Here is an 18,811-nt window from a genome sequence, read left to right as displayed (position 1 = left end):
TTCAGCTGCGGGGGTCAATTACAATCATTTTTGGTCATTACATATACCCCCGAAATCCTACCCACTTTCGAGAAAAAAATTCGAGAAGGTGTTGAAGTTTTTCGACGAAAAAAAAATTTTTCAAATCGTTCTAAAAAAATTATTTTCGGTTGCGGGGGTCAATTACAATCATTTTTGGTCATTATACGTACCCTCGAAATCCTACGCACTATCGAGAAAAAAATTCCTTACCGAAAATCTAATTTGGCGCTTAAATTTTTCGACGAAAAAAAAAAATTTCAAAACGTTCTGGAAAAAATATTTTTAGTTGCAGGGGTCAATTACAATAATTTTTGGTCATTAGACATACCTCCGGAATTCTACCCACTTTCGAGAAAAAAATTCGAGAATGTGTGAAATTTTTCGACGGAAAAAAAAAATTCCAAATCGTTTTGAAAAAAATATTTTTAGTTGCAGGGGTCAATTACAATAATTTTTGGTCATTACACATACCCTCGAAATCTTGCGCATTTTCTAGAAAAAAATTCATTATGGGTGGAACTTTAAATGTTAATAATTTTTTAACGAAGCCTCGATCAACAAATTGGTATTCTTGATTTTCGTCTTATTTTGGCCTCTAAAATCCCCAATTAAAATTTTTCCCAGGAGTGGTCGAACACCCTGTATATACACTCCTCGATGAACCATTCAACACTGTGGCACCACAGTACAATTTTGACAAGAGATAAAGACTCATCGATGTATAAACGAAAAGAGAATGTCGATTATCTTGGATATTTGGGCAAAAACTTGAGAAGAAAACGGGAATTGAATCTCTATCGAATTATATGTAACTGATGTAATCGAAAACAGCAAGAATGCTTCGTAGAAAGTGATAGGAAAAACAATTTGATCCGTAAGAACAGCTTCTTTGTCGCGAAGGGACATGTTAGCTACAAATTTCTACGAGATATTGAAATGTGAGTGAAATTAGTTACAGTTATTACAGGACTCGAACGATACTAATAATACTCTAATATATCATCGATAAACGCGGAACTGTTGAATCTACAGTGTGACGAATGGTGCTATAAAAGCAGCTCGTAAAAAGGTTAGTTGTCACGCGGTATTATAAGGAAAGGGAAAGACCCGGAGTTTAGAAGAATGTGGTATTAAAAGGAGACAGAGAAAAAAACAGTTCCTGATTAAGGGGAATGTGACACTCCGATTAAGTAGAATATAGTTGAGCAATTTTGTGTTACGAAGTCTGACCCAGTATGACTCCGTAAGGTCTTGTTCCCTCTGTAGAATCCTATGTATGTGCGTAATTAGTAAGTAGAATATGGTCAGTGTCGAGTAATGTTTGCAGTACCAGGTCTTACGATCGCTGACTAAAACGTCTGACCCAATACGACTTTCAGTATTTAATTCCTTTCAAGATTGATCTAATGCTAATAGCGACACTTGGTGTTCCTCCTTCTCAAGCAATCGACGGATTTTCACTAATTACGGTTCTAAATTGCAAATAGTCAACGGCCAAATAAATGCAGTCATTTGCAACGTATAGATGGATAAAATTTTATTCGTTGTCGAATAATACACGACGTAAAATCCACTTGTACTGGATTTATGTGTGCTATACATTCTTCTTTAGGCGGAACATTTTATTTTATAATTGAAATTAAAATGTTTACAAGTAACGTAAGAGAATTTGCTGCATTTCTGTGACTTTTGTCTTTTGGATTACTCCAAAATAATACTTTGAATTCGTATTTTTATAATTCTTTTATAATGCTGAAAGAGAAGTTATACAGGGTGTTTGGCCACCCCTGGGAAAAATTTTAATAGAGGATTCTAGAGGCCAAAATAAGACGAAAATCAAGAATATCAATTTCTTGACTGAGGCTTCGTTAAAAAGTTGTTAACAATTAAATTCAAAAATTTCAAATCGTTCTGGAAAAATTATTTTTAGTTGCAGGGGTCAATTGCAAGCATTTTTTGTCAACAGACATACCCCCGAATTCCTACTCAGTTTCGAGAAAAAAATTCCTTACCGAAAATCTAATTTCTGGCCAGAAATGTCTGTCCGAATTTTCATGTGAATCTTTAAAACGTCATAACTTCTGAACAGATTGGACGATTTCCATGTTTAAAAAAGCAAACTACGCGTGTTTTGGCGGAGAATATGTACAAATCGCAAAAATATTCGAAAAGTTGGTTCTTGACCCCGGAAAATGAGAAAAACCCCATAAAAATGGTCCAATTTTCAAACAGCCATAATTCCCACAATTGTGAATATATTTCAATGAAACTTTTTTCTGAAGTAGAGCTCATGGGTACCTACAAAAAAGTATTAGACAACTTTTCTGTAGGGCGAAAAACACAATTACTAAAAATGAAAAAGTAATTTTTAAGAAAAATCGACAGGGGGTAGGTGCCTAAATTTTTCGGCGTAAAACAATTTTTTCAAATCGTTCTAAAAAAATTATTTTCGGTTGCGGGGGTCAATTGCAAGCATTTTTGGTCAATAGACATACCCTCGAAATCCTAACCACTTTCCAGAAAAAAATTCGAGTAAGTGCTGAAAGTTTAGGGTGAAAAAAAAGACTTTCGAATCGTCTTGGAAAAATTATTTTTAGTTGCAGGGGTTAATTGCAAGCATTTTTTGTCAACAGACATACCCCCGAATTCCTACTCAGTTTCGAGAAAAAAATTCCTTACCGAAAATATAATTTCTGGCTAGAAATGTCTGCCCGAATTTTCATGCGAATCTTTAAAACGTCATAACTTCTGAACGGATTGGACGATTTTCATGTTTAAAAAAGCAAACTACGCGTATTTTGGTGGAGAATACGTATAAATCGCAAAAATATTCGAAAAGTTCGTCCTTGACCCCGGGAAATGAGAAAAACCCCATAAAAATGGTCCAATTTTCAAACAGCCATAACTCCTACAATTGTGAATATATTTCAGTGAAACTTTTTTCTGAAGTAGAGCTCATGGGCACCTACAAAAAAGTATTAGACAACTTTTCTGTAGAGTGTCAAATAAAATTACTAAAAATGAAAAACGAATTTTTAAAGAAAATCGACAGGGGGTAGGTGCCTAAATTTTTCGACGAAAAAAAAAATTTTTAATTAATTCTGAAAAAATTATTTTCGGTTGCGGGGGTCAATTGCAAGCATTTTTGGTGAATAGACATACCCTCGAAATCCTAACCACTTTCGAGAAAAAAATTCAGTACAGTCGGAACTTTAAACGTTAATAACTTTCTAACGAAGCCTCCATCAACAAATTGGTATTCTTGATTTTCGTCTTATTTTGGCCTCTAGAATCCCACATTAAAATTTTTCCCAGGGGTAGCTGAACACTCTGTATAGTATTCGATGCGTTGAAGTGAAAATTGTTCCTTTCGCGCCATCAAACCGTTAAAAAAATCTTATTGCGTTTCTCCAGTTTCTCCTGTCGTTAATAATTATTTCAAATCCTACATGTATTAACTCGTCGTTCGTGTCTGGATAAAATAAACGAATAATAACGCGTCTGCAAGAATCCAGACATGTGAAAACGCACCGAGAAAGGCGAGGATCGCAGCACCGTGTCGTTTCGACGGATGGCAACGAAAGCGATATACATCGAGGCGTAGTATTTTAATTTTATCTTCGCGTCTCGTCCAAATTTTACGGAAGCTATGAAGTCACCGGCGAACGGAGCCTACGGATTTTACGGTAATTTTACGATTTATAAACCAGGCACCATCGTTTCGCGCTGACGCAAGGTTCGCTTTAAGAATCAGAAATTACATAAAAGATTTACTTAATTTGTCAGTGGTGCGCATCACTTGCAACGCCCATTTTCGTAAACGAGTTACTTTCGCGAACGAGACAAATATTTGTAGTGAAAAACACGCGTTTAGTCACCCCCCCCCAGATTAAAAATATAAGTGTCGCGTACAAAATCGTAGGATCAAAAATTTTCATACTTATTTGGGGTTCATTAATTTAAAAAAAAAAAAATTCCTATTAAAATAGTCGTTGATTTTATATCCTATTACGCAAATTCGAAAGTGGATTCTCGTCGTAAATGATAGTTGTTCTTTTTATTTCGGATGTTCTGTATTATCTAACGCGCGTGTCCCGCGTCGAAATTACATAATTGCGTTCGTGATTCCACTTTTGCCCCTTTCAACACCCGAGCAATTCTTTTTTTTCGCGATAGCATCACCAGGATAATAAAATGACCGAATGCTTGGTTTCGCGGAAGCAATTCCAATGATAAACGCCTCCACTTATCGATGGAACTGCGGGAGCAAAACAATTTTGTAATTTAATTGCAGCAAGGAGAATTCATTTTACTGTGCAATGTAAATTAAAACGAGTGTCGGTTAGATAACAGTGGTAAAAGTATAATAGTAGCCGCCTATTGTGTAAAATCGGTCTTTATTTACGTAAACCAGCACGGAATCCACGCATTTAATAAAGAAAAATAAAATACATACTAAACACGAAAGACAACTATTACTTCCAGAAAATTCTAAAGCATTACAAAATTACAGGAAAGAAGAGATTATTGAAACGTGTAAATCAAGTTGATTGCTACTCATTTTATTCGAAGGATTAGGTCGAAATTTCCGTCATTTAGCAACTGTTAGACACTGTTGTAGTCTGATGTGAAACGATTAGGCGAATGGGTGCGGTTTGATGCTCTTTACCTTCTGTGAAATTATAAATGGTACGATCAAAAATAGCGACGTTAAATCTCGAGCACTAAATACCCAATTTGTTAATCTACCATGATCGATTCATCGATTAGTGCTGAGCTGCCTCTTCGCTGTTACTAGCGCATAACGAGGCGGAACGCTATTACGTTAGACGATAATAACAGACTACGACAGAGTTCAAGAAGGCGGAAATTTCGAGTACTTTGAACAAAGTGAGTCGATTACCAAAAAAATTTGATTAGACGTCATGGGTGACTTTTCGCTATGAAAATAAATACCGAATTGAAATGTTAAAGAAACTAAATTCGAGTACGTGAATCTTACCGAGGTTACAAAAATAACCAAGACAAATTTCACGTTATGTAATTTACGAATTGTTTAAAATTAAAATTTCGGTCTCGTAAAAAATTTTACGATTTCGATCTGGCAGTCGACGTGTTATGGGCGTACTTTCATCAAACAGAAACTCGATTGTTTACTATATCAGATTCTATACAACAAATTTTCAGTGTATAGAATGAGTTCAGGACGGTTTGGAATGGTTTTTTTTACAAAAATTGACTTACGCCACTTCCTTAACGAAAGACTAAGATATCGAAAGGTTATTATAAAAGCGGTCGCGTGCATGGATATTGATAGCAGACTCGCAGAATGCGTCGTGTCTACCGCAATTCCTTCCGTTTTGTCGGAGCTTCCGGGAATCTGGCGTGCAGTGACATGGAAATCGAGAAAATTACAGGTTTAGAGTTAAACGACCGCGCTTTGCCAAGCGACATTCGAAGCAAGGTTCTCCGCCTCCTTTTTCTCCTCAACCCTTCCATCGGCGATTCGGTTGTGCCCACTCGTAACGGGGCCCGAACTCGGCTCGCTCCCGCCACGGGACTTACTTAGTGTTGTTTACTCGCGCGAACGGTTCGCCACACCGGTACCATTTCTCTTCGAGGGACTCGTTTAAACTGAAACACCGAATGTCCATCGACTAACGATCGGGGGTGAATAATGGCCCATTCATCGAGAGACAGCTGACAAACATAGGGAAAGGGCGCGCGCGCACCTGACACAGAAGAAGAAATACGATCGCGTCGGTGAGTAAATTAACGCACTGTGAAAAGTGGTTTTTATTCGTTGAAAACCGACGAAAGACACGTAACCGAGAAAAACAGCAATCGATCAATTTTTTGTAATTTTACAGCATTATTTTTGCTCAGAAACGATAATAAGCATTTCTTAACTGAAGGTGCAGATTTCAATGAGAACGATAGACGTCCTTTTTTTTTATTTTACACGAAAAACATTCGTTATAATCTCTGTATTTTTTCGTAGTGTTGAACAAACCATTTAACTATTTTGTATCCAAGTGAACGTTGATAATTTTCAGACAAGTACAGTACGATTTGAAAAAAAAACAAAAAAAATACGATAATCGGTTAATTGAAAGTTAATTTACCCATGGGTATTACTCGAGTGAAAAAAAAACGATTATCGGATGCCTCGGGAAACTGATACCCCGAAAATTAATGCTCGCGAAGGTTTTCAGTTCGCATATACCAGCAAACCAATCGATGTTTAGCGACGTGTAATTGGGACGAAGTATTCGAGATCAAATACCTTTTATTTGTTATTTTTCAATTGATCGTCTTTCATCCATTTTCAACGAGTTGATGTGCTTACTATAGAAATTCAGAACAAAACAGGAGGATCACAAAACGAAGTCGAAGCAAAAGTGGAGGAAAGGGATGATCAAATCGAGATGGAGAAGTCGACGATTACTCATCGATGCAGTCTCTCCGTTCCTCTAAGTTTGATTCTCATCGGTTTGGCGATATTCCCGTGTCGGGGATCCTCGACTTTGACAGATCAGGATCGGTACAAGCAACGTGGAACACCCATGCACAAGGTCCAGCTCACTCAGAAGGGATACATACAGGTGAGATCGTAGCGCTACAAGGCGAAGAAAGCTTAGAAAGCCGGTTGTTGCTTTGCTGCGCGCGAAATCGACAAAACGCGCACGCGATTCGAACGCTCCAAATATATCCGAACGGTCTAGTTTTCTGAATTGCTACTTTTAATTACTTAGAAACCTATTTTATTAGTTATCGTTGCTCATCTGCGGTTAAACACGAAGTGTGAAGTTCTGAAGTTTCAATAAAATAAGATAAAAATCAAGAACGATTCGAAATTTTCGTTTCGAGAGTGTATCAAGCCTCGTTTGAAAACGATCCTTCTAATTAGTGGTAGAATTCTATCGACAATTGTTTTTTAGTCTTTTTGTAATACTGTCCACGAGTCCTTTTTCGATTTCAAACCCTTTGATCTTCATAATTTGCTTCGTCGAACAATTTTACTTATTGCATATTTATTTTAATTTAATTTGCATTTTCCAAGACAAACGAGTAAAACGTCCGATGACTTATGGACAGTGAATCTACTATGCACAGATCGAAAGTTGTCGACGAGTCAATTGGCTCTCTCACATCCTGACAAGTCGATCACGTTCGCAAGTTTTTTATGTGACAAAGTAAATTTTATTTAAAAATTGTCCACTCGTATGCATTAGCTTATTCTATTTTTTTTTTTAATATTCTCGGTTTTATCTTTGTATTTTCTTTATTTATTCCCTTCATTCCTCCTTCCACTATACCCTGTTCTATTCCACTCTTCCACTAAATGTTTCAGCGTGCTATATCCGACCACATACTGCACGCTCTCTTATCCTCGCTCAATCAATATCTGTTCTCTTCCTCGAAATTCCTAAGCCTTGCTTTAGCCGCTGATCTCTGTTCTCCATCGTTGCCGTCTTTCCACAGATAGTTAACTCCTTATAACACAAAGTATATTTGGCCTACGAACAAAATTATACAACACGACCATTGATAGACACTAACGACGAGAAATAAATTGAAAGGTAAATTTCAATAAACACAAATTTTCAAACGAAACCATCCTAGTATGAAATATTCTAAAATAGTTGTATAGCGATCTTAAATCACGCTGCTGCTTTAAAATCACATATGTTAATTTTCTTACTTTATAAAACCTATCAAATCTAATGTACCATATAATCATGCACTCTAAATTTTACTATGCTACGTTTAATACTGTATTTTCAAGCCTCTTTCCCGTAAAACTATTTCTACATTGTTACTTTCTTCTCTTAAATTCTCGAAATCTCACCAACTGAAATTATTTCTCAGCAAAAAGGATCTCTCTATTTTCAATGCTTCTAGTCCTACTTAACTTTTCTCTTTTCTTCGAACATTGTTTCGCCGAGATCTTTTCCAAATTGCTTTCGTTTTTACGATAATAAATCCCAGCCAAGCGACTTCGGAACAGGAAACGACACCTCGTTGGCGATTGCAGTGCCCGCGACCTCGAAACAGAGTTGGCAATGAACGTCTACCTACTTTCGATACTTTCGTTCGTCTCCGACGACCATAGAATATGCAAAGCGCAGAATTGTTCGACTCTGTTCGCGTGTAATAGCTATTTATTAGAGGCTCTTCAACGTAATTCGCGAGACGCGTTTATATTCAACGAACAAACGAACGGAACCGGAGTGTAATTTTCCTATAATGTATACAGCGAATCGTATGCATTCTTCCGTTTCCAGTAATCGTCTTTGAATCGCGTCGGGTCATTCGCTTTTATATAGTCTTTATAAATATTTCAACGGTGAAAGTAAAAATTAAGTGATTTAATTCCAGAGTGAAATATTGATATGCTTTTAATAAACTTGTACAGAGAAATTAGCTAAGAAAAATATTTTTAACACTCCATAAGTTGCAAGAAAATGTTAGATCAATATTTTGGTTAAGCGAAAGCCCTTTTCGAGTATTGCATCGATTGAAAGCACGCGACTAAAATCGACAAGTAGCATCTGGGATCGTTACCGAGAATTAATGTGTTCGCAGTTCCTAAGATGGGAGCTGCCTGTGCCAGAACTGACAGAGTTTACGTTCTGCCTGTGGCTGCAGTCCAACGACCTCACTCACCCCCATTCCATATTCTCCTACTCGAGTAAGTATTGTCGAAAAATACTGTTTTTCTTTTTGAGTCGAACTTCTCGTGTTAACGTTGATTTCTCCTGACAGAAAACGAACGCGACCGTCTAGTTCGAGCGTGGATATCGTCACATGGGAGGAGCGTTCATCTGGAAATCGGTGGAAGGATGGTGTTCGCGACACCAGCGGACATTCACGAGAATCGCTGGTACCACGTGTGTCAGAGCTGGGAGAATCAGGCCGGTCTTTACGCTTTGTGGGTCAATGGACAGTTGTGGGTTCAAGGTCGCTCGGAAGAGGTTCGTAAACTTGCGTAATATACAGAAATCTTAATAGATTCGAATTACAGTCGCCACGATTCGGATAATGAATTAAGCACTTTACTAATGAGCAGTGTGATTCAGTGATTCTAGCTAATCAAATTTAATATTAAGAACTTTATTGCTTTATTACTATTATTTAATCACGTGCAGCTTATTTTTAAGTAACGAATGTGAAAACAGTAACTATTTAGAATAGGGGTCTCCTCACCGATGTTACAGAACTCGACATTTCGAATAAGTTTTACTTATACATGCAACCCCCGCTCGACTTTAGTGTTCGAGATATTTGCAAAATACTTGTGCTACTATTGCACTGAGTTTGAGAGTATCCGACGGTCGTTTATCTATTAAAAATACTTTATCAAATGTCATTTTACTGTTTGCTCTTTACGGCTAAAAAATGGCTACCAAGTTTCGGAGCAAACCACTTAAATTAATAAACGAAATATTGCGCGATTCTTCTTTTAAGAAAGTTTAAAAGAAGTATTTTTAATGGGAAATGAGGTTCCCCGACAGAAAAAGGCGTTTTGTCCTAGACTGTTGGTAGACTCATCAGCGAGGCTGATCCGACAGCCTATTACCCCACAACTCTTTGTTCTCGCAAGTTCATTAGGCATTTGACTTCTATATAGGAGCTCTTTTCGAACGCGCGTAATTGCGTCTGAGGCAATATGCTATTGGATCAGCCTTACTAATGAATTCACCAACAGGACGAAATAGCTTTTCCTACACGGGGACCATCCTTTCTCATTAAAGATACTTCGTTTAAATTTTCTCGAAAGAACAATCCCGTCAACGCTGGCCCCTATGAATCTTTAATTTCTTCTAAAGATTTATCTCCTTATCGCGCGCGACTATCGCTTCAATTTACCATTTCTAACGTTCCTGGCGAGAATTTCAGATCCACCTGCTCTTATTTCCAGACGATAGGTCACTCGATTCCCAGCGGAGGCGACATCGTGGTCGGCCAAGAGTACACGGACTTCGACAAAGGGCTCGAGGACGGCATCGAGGGCTCCGTGTTGGGCTTCAATCTCCTTCTAGCGTCGGCCTTCGATCTCCAGGCCAAGGATTATGCGCGAGAATCCTTCCGCGATACGATTCCGCAGCCTTCCAGTCATGCCACGATCCCCGTTTTTGCCAGAATTCCGACGAAAGTGACGCAACGCAGCAGCGATTACGGAATGCGAACGATCTATGCGGTTTTACCGATCTACGGTTCACGGGTTCGCCGACTCGCAGACAACGACGATGACGACGCGTCCTTACGATCGAGGACTACCTCGAGATCGATCGATTCCCGGCTGTCCGCTAGAATAGTCAGACCCAAACCGGAAGTCCCGCCCCTCGGGTTGCAATTAGTGAAATTGTCGTACGTCCGCTGCGAGATCGGCAGAGGAAGCCCATTTTTAGGCGGCCCTTTGATGCTGATCTCGTGGACCAGGACCCCCGTTCGCGTGTTCGGCGGCGCCATTTTGAAGAACGTCAACAGCGACTGCGGGAACTTCTGAGGAACGGCCAAAGAAGCACGTTCCAAGGCTTCGCGAATCGGTGACGAACGACGAGATCGCCAAACCAAAACGTGGAAAACGTTCGACGAGTTTCGGTATATGGCCGCCATTAGACGGGAAAAGCTAAGAAACTCTATTGGTCCAGCGAACAATTCGTCCCTTACAAGGTCCAGGGTATCTCGGCGTCAATTGAATGGTTATTGGACAACCGTGTCGGTCGTAATTTGCCGACAAAAGGCGTTGTTCAATCTCGGTTCCCTTGACGATAAAAATCTACGTGTACCGATTCGTTCGCGCAACAGCGCGACGCAATCTCTTTGGAAAAACTCGGACAAAACCGAGGACAAATCGGTATCGAGGCGCGAGAGCACAAGAACGTCTCGAGAGTGCCCTCTTTGCAGCGCAAATGTATTCGCGGGAAGTTAAGTACGCGCGAGTGGTCACGTTGAATGGGAAATAGAGCCGCGAATCGTTGATATATTGACGACCGTTAATGCTAAAATATATTATTAATATACATATATATTTGAACGAAACTCTTTTTATTTGAATATGACACTAAAATAATGTTCGAAAGCAAAGAAGAAACGAGTATGTTCGTTATGGGTCGCCAATATGTTACATGGATTCAAACAGGTTGGAAATGTACAATGAATGTTAAGAAGCGAATAAACTTAGTTATTTAAAACAAATCTTTCGTTTTTTTTCACGACTCGTGGTCTGTTTCTATATTAACTCCTTGATTCTTTGTAAAACGTAGAATTTTATCATTGTTATAAATTAATGTAAATTGACGAGTTGAAAGCTTCGAATAGATAAAGCTATTTTCACTGTGTGTATTATCTATCAGCGAGAAAACAACAAAATAGGAAATTCGATTATTTTAAATTGCAAGAGGTGAAGCAATTTTTTTATAACATGGCGTCTACATGCTCCTCATTGTCTCTACTTTGGTCCAGATCCTTTTACACATTTAAATAACCCAAACTCTTGCTTAGAGCAATAGCAACTTACGAACCTGTTAATTCGTACAATTTACAAATACAAAAGCTTGCATTCTTATTCGTTAAAGGTCCCTGGTTGAAAAAGTGTCCATGATTACTTAAGTAATCGCTTTCTCGACGAGAATCCTTACTAATTAACCGTCCGTTCGTCGTTCCCGAGTCGACCTGGGCGAGTTCTGGTCGTCGTATTCGGCGAAGTCGCACGTTCCGAGCGGAGGCATGCTTATTTACCTTTTCTTAACTACTTCCCAAGCGTTTAGAAAATGGTGTAAAAAAAACTGTTACGTTTCTTTGACCGACCGTACCGAAAGAAACTTGGCCAGGGAAGTGGTTAATGTTCGCGAGCACTTTCGCCGGTTGACGCGGAAAGCAGCGAAGGAACACAATGCCACGCGTCGTTACGTCGGCGCCGCGACGCGGCACAACACCACGCGCCGTCGATCCGCGACAAGAGTTTTGCAATGATTCTCACGGATTAAGCGCAAACGAGCCGCTACGCCCATCTAGGGCAAGTGTGTTTCCTTTTCGCTGTACGCGTGCCCCGTACCCAGGACACATTCCCGCGGAGCGATTTCGCCGACTTCGCCGAGATAACGCATGGTTCCGAGCATGGATTATGTAGGCTATTTTTTCTCGGAGCGCAAATTACGAAACTTGGCGACTGCTCCGTAAGCTGCAGGATACCACGAGAAGTCGCAAACAACGCCGGTTTCTGTTTTTACGCTACGAAAGATCACCGTCTGCTTCGCGAAGGTACATTCACTGTAGGAAAGGAGATAAATTTTTCAATCGCGTTTTATGTTATGTGAAAAACGTCAGAGCAGAAGAAGGTAATTTCCTGTTGACGTCGAGTATAAAAAGTTGCTTAATAGCATAAATACGCGTCGTCTGCATTTTGAAACATTAAAATCGTCCAATCCGTTTAGAAGTTATGATGTTTCAAACGTACGCATTAAATTTCAGTAGAATATTTCTGTGGTCAGACATTACATGTTCGGTAAGGAATTTTTTTTCTCGAAAGTGCGTAGGATTTCAGGGGTATGTGTATTGACCAAAAATGATTGTAATTGACTCCCGCAATCGAAAATAATTTTTCCAGAACGATTTGAAATTTTTTAATTTTGTCCAAAAATTTGTCCACCTACGCGAATTTTTTTCTCGAAAATACGTAGGATTTCAGAGGCATGTGTATTGACCAAAAATAATTGCAATTGACCCCTGCAACCGAAAATAATTTTTTCAGAATTAATTAAAAATTTTTTTTTTCGTCGAAAAATATAGGCACCTACCCCCTGTCGATTTTTCTTAAAAATTACTTTTTCATTTTTAGTAATTGTGTTTGACACCCTACAGAAAAGTTGTCTAATAATTTTTTGTAGGTACCCATGAGCTCTACTTCAGAAAAAAGTTTCATTGAAATATATTCACAATTGTAGGAGTTATGGCTGTTTGAAAATTAACCCATTTTTATGGGGTTTTTCTTATTTTAGGGGGTCAAGGAACAAGTTTTCGAATATTTTTATGATTTGTACATATTCTCCATTAAAATACGCGTAGTTTGCTTTTTTAAACATTAAAATCGTCCAATCCGTTCAGAAGTTACGACGTTTTAAAGATTCGCATGAAAATTCGGGCAGACATTTCTGGCCACAAATTATATTTTCGGTAATGAATTTTTTTCTCAAAAATGCGTAGGATTTCAGGGGTATGTGTATTGACCAAAAATGATTGTAATTGACCCCTGCAACTAAAACTAATTTTTCCAGAACGATTTGAAATTTTTTAATTTTGTCCAAAAATTTGTCCACCTACGCGAATTTTTTTCTCGAAAATACGTAGGATTTCAGCGGCATGTGTATTGACCAAAAATAATTGCAATTGATCCCTGCAACCGAAAATAATTTTTCCAGGGTGATTTGAAACTTTCCAATTTCGTCGAAAAATTTAGGCACCTACCCCCGGTCGATTTTTCTTAAAAATTCGTTTTTCATTTTTAATAATTTTGTTTGACGTCCTACGGAAAAGTTGTCTAATACTTTTTTGTAGGTACCCATGACCTCTACTTCAGAAAAAAGTTTCATTAAAATATATTCACAATTGTAGGAGTTATTGCTGTTTGAAAATTGGACCATTTTTATGGGGTTTTTCTCATTTTAGGGGGTCAAGGAACAAGTTTTCGAATATTTTTACGATTTGTACAGATTCTCCACCAAAATACGCGTAGTTTGCTTTTTTAAACATTAAAATCGTCCAATCCGTTCAGAAGTTATGACGTTTTAAAGATTCGCATGAAAATTCGGGCAGACATTTCTAGCCAGAAATTATATTTTCGGTAAGGAATTTTTTTCTCGAAACTGAGTAGGATTTCGGGGGTATGCCTCTTGACCAAAAATGCTTGCAATTGACCCCTGCAACTAAAAATAATTTTTCCAGAACGATTTGTAATTTTTTAATTTTATCCAAAAATTTGTCCACCTACTCGAATTTTTTTCTCGAAAGTGCGTAGGATTTCAGAGGCATGTGTATTGACCAAAAATGATTGTAATTGACCTCTGCAATCGAAAATAATTTTTCCAGAACGATTAGAAATTCTTTTTTTCGCCGAAAAGTTTCTATACCTAGTATTATACGTAGAATCTAGAAAGGGCCGATAATACGATCGCGTCGTAATCTCCTGTTCCCGCGTAGATCATACGCGGCAAGATTAATCTATTGATCGAAAATTCTGTGGTACCGGGCGGAGATTTCCTAATAATAGACCCCGCGTCCCGTAGGCCACTCAGGGGATTAATTTCGAACGTCGTCGAAGCGTATTCCGGGAGCGATAAACGTCCCTAGAGCTGTGACACAACTATTAACGCCGGACTGTGTAATGCGTCTCATGTTAGTGGATACAAACGGTTTCGTGTAACGGATGAGCGTTGTTGCGCAACCGAAAGAAATGGCTACATCCGTCGGTGTCCCTCTGGTTTGACCAGGATGTATTCGAAACTTTCACCGCTCGGAGAATATTTCGCAACTCGATATTACAAGATCGGAACAACCAGTCGACTGTATTGGAGCATCGTGAGGCCCTTGGACGTCTAACATACCGATGTCGACCGTGAAATTCGATCATGCTTGTAATGTACCTCGAAGAATGAACAGGAGAAGCTTTTATCCTGGGCTCTGTTACACTAGTGGCTGATAATCCACATTTCTTTGAAATATTATTATTAAATCGTCCCATAAGCGTGTGAGAATTCAAATTTTTAAACATGGCGGCATCGACCATTATTATTATTTTTAAATGTCAAAACAGGGCGCATTCAACGATATTTACGTACCTTGACATTGATAGTATAAATGAAGTGTGATTGCCTACGATACAGCTATTAACGTTAATTGCTCTGTAACTTGATTTACAAGGGCATAAAATGAAACGGTGACTATGTAGCTTTCAGTTTACATTTTACTTTCGTGGCTCTGCAATCGTGCAGAGCATCTTTCCAACTTGTCGTTAAATGGCCATATACGCTTTTCAACCTGTCGCTCGTCGAATCGGTAATACGAGAGAATTTACGGTAGTTTTGGTATTGCGACCCAACAGAACCGTGCCGGTACAAGTTGCATTTACAATCCCACGCACTTTATAGTTATCGTCCAAACAGTCGTATCGTTCGTAGTTGTATAACTTATCTTGCGATAAATCTATACGTCTCTGGCGCCTATATTGCGGCACGCTGTGGTTGCACAACTGTCATTACAATTTGGCATGCTACTCATCGTAACGTAAGTCGTTACCTCTATGGTATCAACTAAAATTGCCGTACTGCAGGATAGACGAATGGCAGTTTGGAAAGATTTCCAGTAGTACCACTACAGCCTCGAAATAGAATTCAGCCTTTAGGGAGGCGTTTTTATCTAATAAAAGTGAAATGATTCATATCTTTATTACATTTTCTTGAACTTTAGTATTTCAAGCGTGAATCTAAAATTTTCTTTAATACTTAGAATACTTCTAGTATCGATTAAATATATCTGTAATGTTAAATGAAATTGTTAAAAAATTTCCTTCGTTAGAGGAAGCATATTTGAAATACCAAAGTTCAGATAAGATCTTAGGAGAAAATAATTTAATTATCGCCCAATTTTCTTAATTTTCTAAAGTGAAAGTTGCAGTATCGCTGCTCCAAATTACCTCTAAATAAATGAATACTTACATTGTAAATATGAATACTATATTCCTTGTTACCGAGGGTTTTAAATATAAAAGCGAGTCGTCAGGCCCGAGAGAGCAGACAAATTGCAAGAGGTTCATGGCAGCTACGAGAATCGATCCTCTCGGAGCTGCCACGAAAGAGAACTTTGGTTTCGCTGGCCCCTGGACGTCGGTTCGTCGAATTGCTTTCACTTTCACCGAAAATCGCGTGGTCAGGTTTTACAACCTCGGCCCTTTTAACGGCCTTCGTCACGTAACCCCGGCGATAATGCAACGAGCGGCGCGACGGCGTTGTTTCACCCCAGGAAACGCCCAACGCGCTCGATAAATCTCGCCCAGGGATCCGAACGACTTCGCGTTAGGGCTTGAAACGAGTTTAACGTTACGGTTCTGGTGTCGTTTTACAGCGACGCAAGAAAAGACATTCGTTAACCGGTTAATCGACTTAATACGGAACTTCCTGTCTCGCGCGGATTCCTGTCCCGTGTTAACTGGATCCGATTTACACGGAAACGATCGATGCGTCGCAACAACGACGAAAAAAATTACAATTGAGAGGAAAACGTAATTACACGCTCGTAATTCACGTTTTATTCGACGGCCAGAAATTTAAAAAATATTAATTATATGCACATAATACGGGTGGAGTAATAGAAAATCGAGGCCAAGATAGAATACAAGAAAAGCGGGTATGAATAAAAAATGTATCTCGTGTCTGATGAAAGCACAAGTGCAGTTGTTGAAAAGAAATTTGATCCTATGCTGTGAATTTCAATATCGTTGTACAGGGCGAGGAGAGAGTATGAAAACCTTTGGGATATTTAGAAATTTTCGCTGGTAATAGGAAATAGCAAAGCTTTAGGTTTTCGTGTGTGATTTCTAGACTCGAAAGTGCCGTGTTTAATTTCTGTCCATCGAGTACGATCAGGAAATACGAGTTTTTAAGGAAGTGGTGACCCAAGGCGAATTTTTATGAAATATCTAGAGCATCGGTTTGTGCAACGACCATAGATCGCGCGACAATTATCGAACGCGGGGCAGCCGCTCGTTAAAAAGCGCGCGCAAATTGCGAACAACTCGAGAGTATCGATCAAAGAACTAGATGCTGGACGGTACGAATCGAGAAGTAACGCGTGTCAACGCGGAGCGTATCTGGGTTAAAAATGAACGCAGATTGCCTCCAGGTATAGTGATCGATAACCTTTAACGAATCGATCCGCGCACAGGTTGCTATTTTTTTAACCGTCGATACATTCTAAAAGAAATTTCTTTTTAACGATTAGAATCATGTGTCGTGACGTAAGTTGCTGTACAATATTATAACGACTGGATCGTGACATAACGCCTCCCGTTTTTGGAAACGAAATTACAGAACTTTATTTTTTATACTTATCTTGATAGTATACTTTGTATAACGAGACGAGGCAGAAGATGGGAATAAGAGTGTATCTAATTAACAACGAAGAATATACGACAAATACGATACCACATGACGTACTATAAAGAAGTACTAATATAAAAAAAAAATAGATGGATTCACTTGAGATAAATTCTCGAAAAACGACATCGTTACGTAGGATGAACGATATCGATCCCCTGATACTAACTTTATCAAAAGTCTAATCGTCGTTCATAAAAAACCAGCTCCGATGGAAACAAGTTTTATAATGAAAATTACTAACGCATCACATTGGTTATGTATGGAGGTCGTTACCTTGCTTGTATGCAGAAAAATTTGTAGAAAGTATGCCAAGACGTCGCCATGCCATAATATGCCATAATCGTTAATGGTGGCGACTGGACCCATTATTAAACAAGCGCATAATAACGTTTTAAACATACCCCGGTAATTTTCGCGAAGATATCGTGGGTATGCACTCGCGTGTCAGATTGTGAACATCGACGGGGATACTTTAGTTTCAGTTACTCACGGAAAAGTCGCTTCAGCGATACAGAAATTACATTCACAATCAAAATACAATTCACGATCAGTACGTACGTCGAATCACACCGTATTGCGATGCATATTCGATCAGCCATTTTGAATTCTGGAATTCTGATAGAAGATAGGTAATCAACAGTCTCAAAATTTATTATATGCTAATTTTCATGAAAATCTAAACTGCAAATATGGCTTCAAGCCACAGTGTACAACAAAAGTTATAACCGTAGAAAAAACAGAAAGAAATAAATAAAAAATTTTTAAAAGATACAAATCGTGATTATTAGTATCTTATAACTCCTACCATTTGCTCTACGGATACGCGATATTATATCAAACAAACACGAAACTCGAAAGTTAAAAAACTCGAAACTTTTCAATTTCGTTAAAAATGCTTTACAACACGAATTTCGAATTAAAGTTTTCGTGCACGAGTTATTTTTACGATTCGTCGATATTTTTCCAGGACAAACAAAGAGTACAAACAGTATATGGAGATATATATATATAAAAAAAAAAAAAAAATAATAACATTGAGGTCCGCTGATTCGCAGAATATTTTTAATGGTACGCTCGTTCGCGAAAGTATTCGAACGCTCGCTAGCAAAATTGTCAACAAACGAGATTCGCGGGCGTCTCGTTTATTAATAGTCGTTGGAATACTTGCGTCGTCGACTGTACTTGAAAACGGAGCGTTTCCAGGGGTTTGTTAATCATAAATTTCAGAGACGTCGCTGTTTTTTCGACGCCCGAACCTCGCTTGGCTGCGACGCAATTGCATTTCTGTAGCGTCGCGGCAATTACGCGTCGAATCAACTTTCATTTTCCAGGGCGAAAGGACGACTTCGCCGGGTCCCGACGCTCCTTCCTTCCTTTCTTCCTTCCTTCCTGCCCTGAACGGAGAAAGGAAACGTCGGGACGGTGAACAAAGACCGCAAAGACGCGCGAGACGAAGACAGTCGCGCCTGAAAGTCGGAGGGAGAGAAAGGCGTCTCGTCGCGTGGTCGCTGAGCGACCAAGAGATGCGCATTTTTTCGGTACGGACGACGCACAAAGACGGGGGTCTGCAGCTTGGCAAGTTGACGCGTATCCGTTTACTCGACCGATACTTTCTTCTCTCAAATCTCTCT

At 38.9% G+C, this 18,811-nt stretch overlaps 2 protein-coding genes across 22 annotated transcripts in view; one reads left to right on the top strand and one right to left on the bottom strand.

Annotated features, from left to right (window-relative positions):
- Positions 1-18,811, bottom strand: part of LOC143347603 (uncharacterized) — a 207,180-nt gene that overhangs the window by 35,074 nt on the left and 153,295 nt on the right. The gene's annotated exons all lie outside the window — the stretch shown is intronic.
- LOC143347609 (uncharacterized) lies at positions 6,434-10,837 on the top strand. Its single transcript, XM_076776941.1, has 4 exons — positions 6,434-6,626; positions 8,611-8,716; positions 8,791-8,999; positions 9,947-10,837. The coding sequence occupies exons 1-4, from the start codon at positions 6,450-6,452 to the stop codon at positions 10,532-10,534; spliced, it is 1,080 nt and encodes a 359-aa protein (XP_076633056.1). The 5' UTR covers positions 6,434-6,449; the 3' UTR covers positions 10,535-10,837.

The sequence above is a fragment of the Colletes latitarsis genome, chromosome 11 (genome assembly GCF_051014445.1).
Source record: "Colletes latitarsis isolate SP2378_abdomen chromosome 11, iyColLati1, whole genome shotgun sequence".
Taxonomy (NCBI): domain Eukaryota; kingdom Metazoa; phylum Arthropoda; class Insecta; order Hymenoptera; family Colletidae; genus Colletes; species Colletes latitarsis.
The sequence above is the reverse complement of the archived record's forward strand: the minus strand, read 5'-3'. Positions and strand labels throughout refer to the sequence as shown.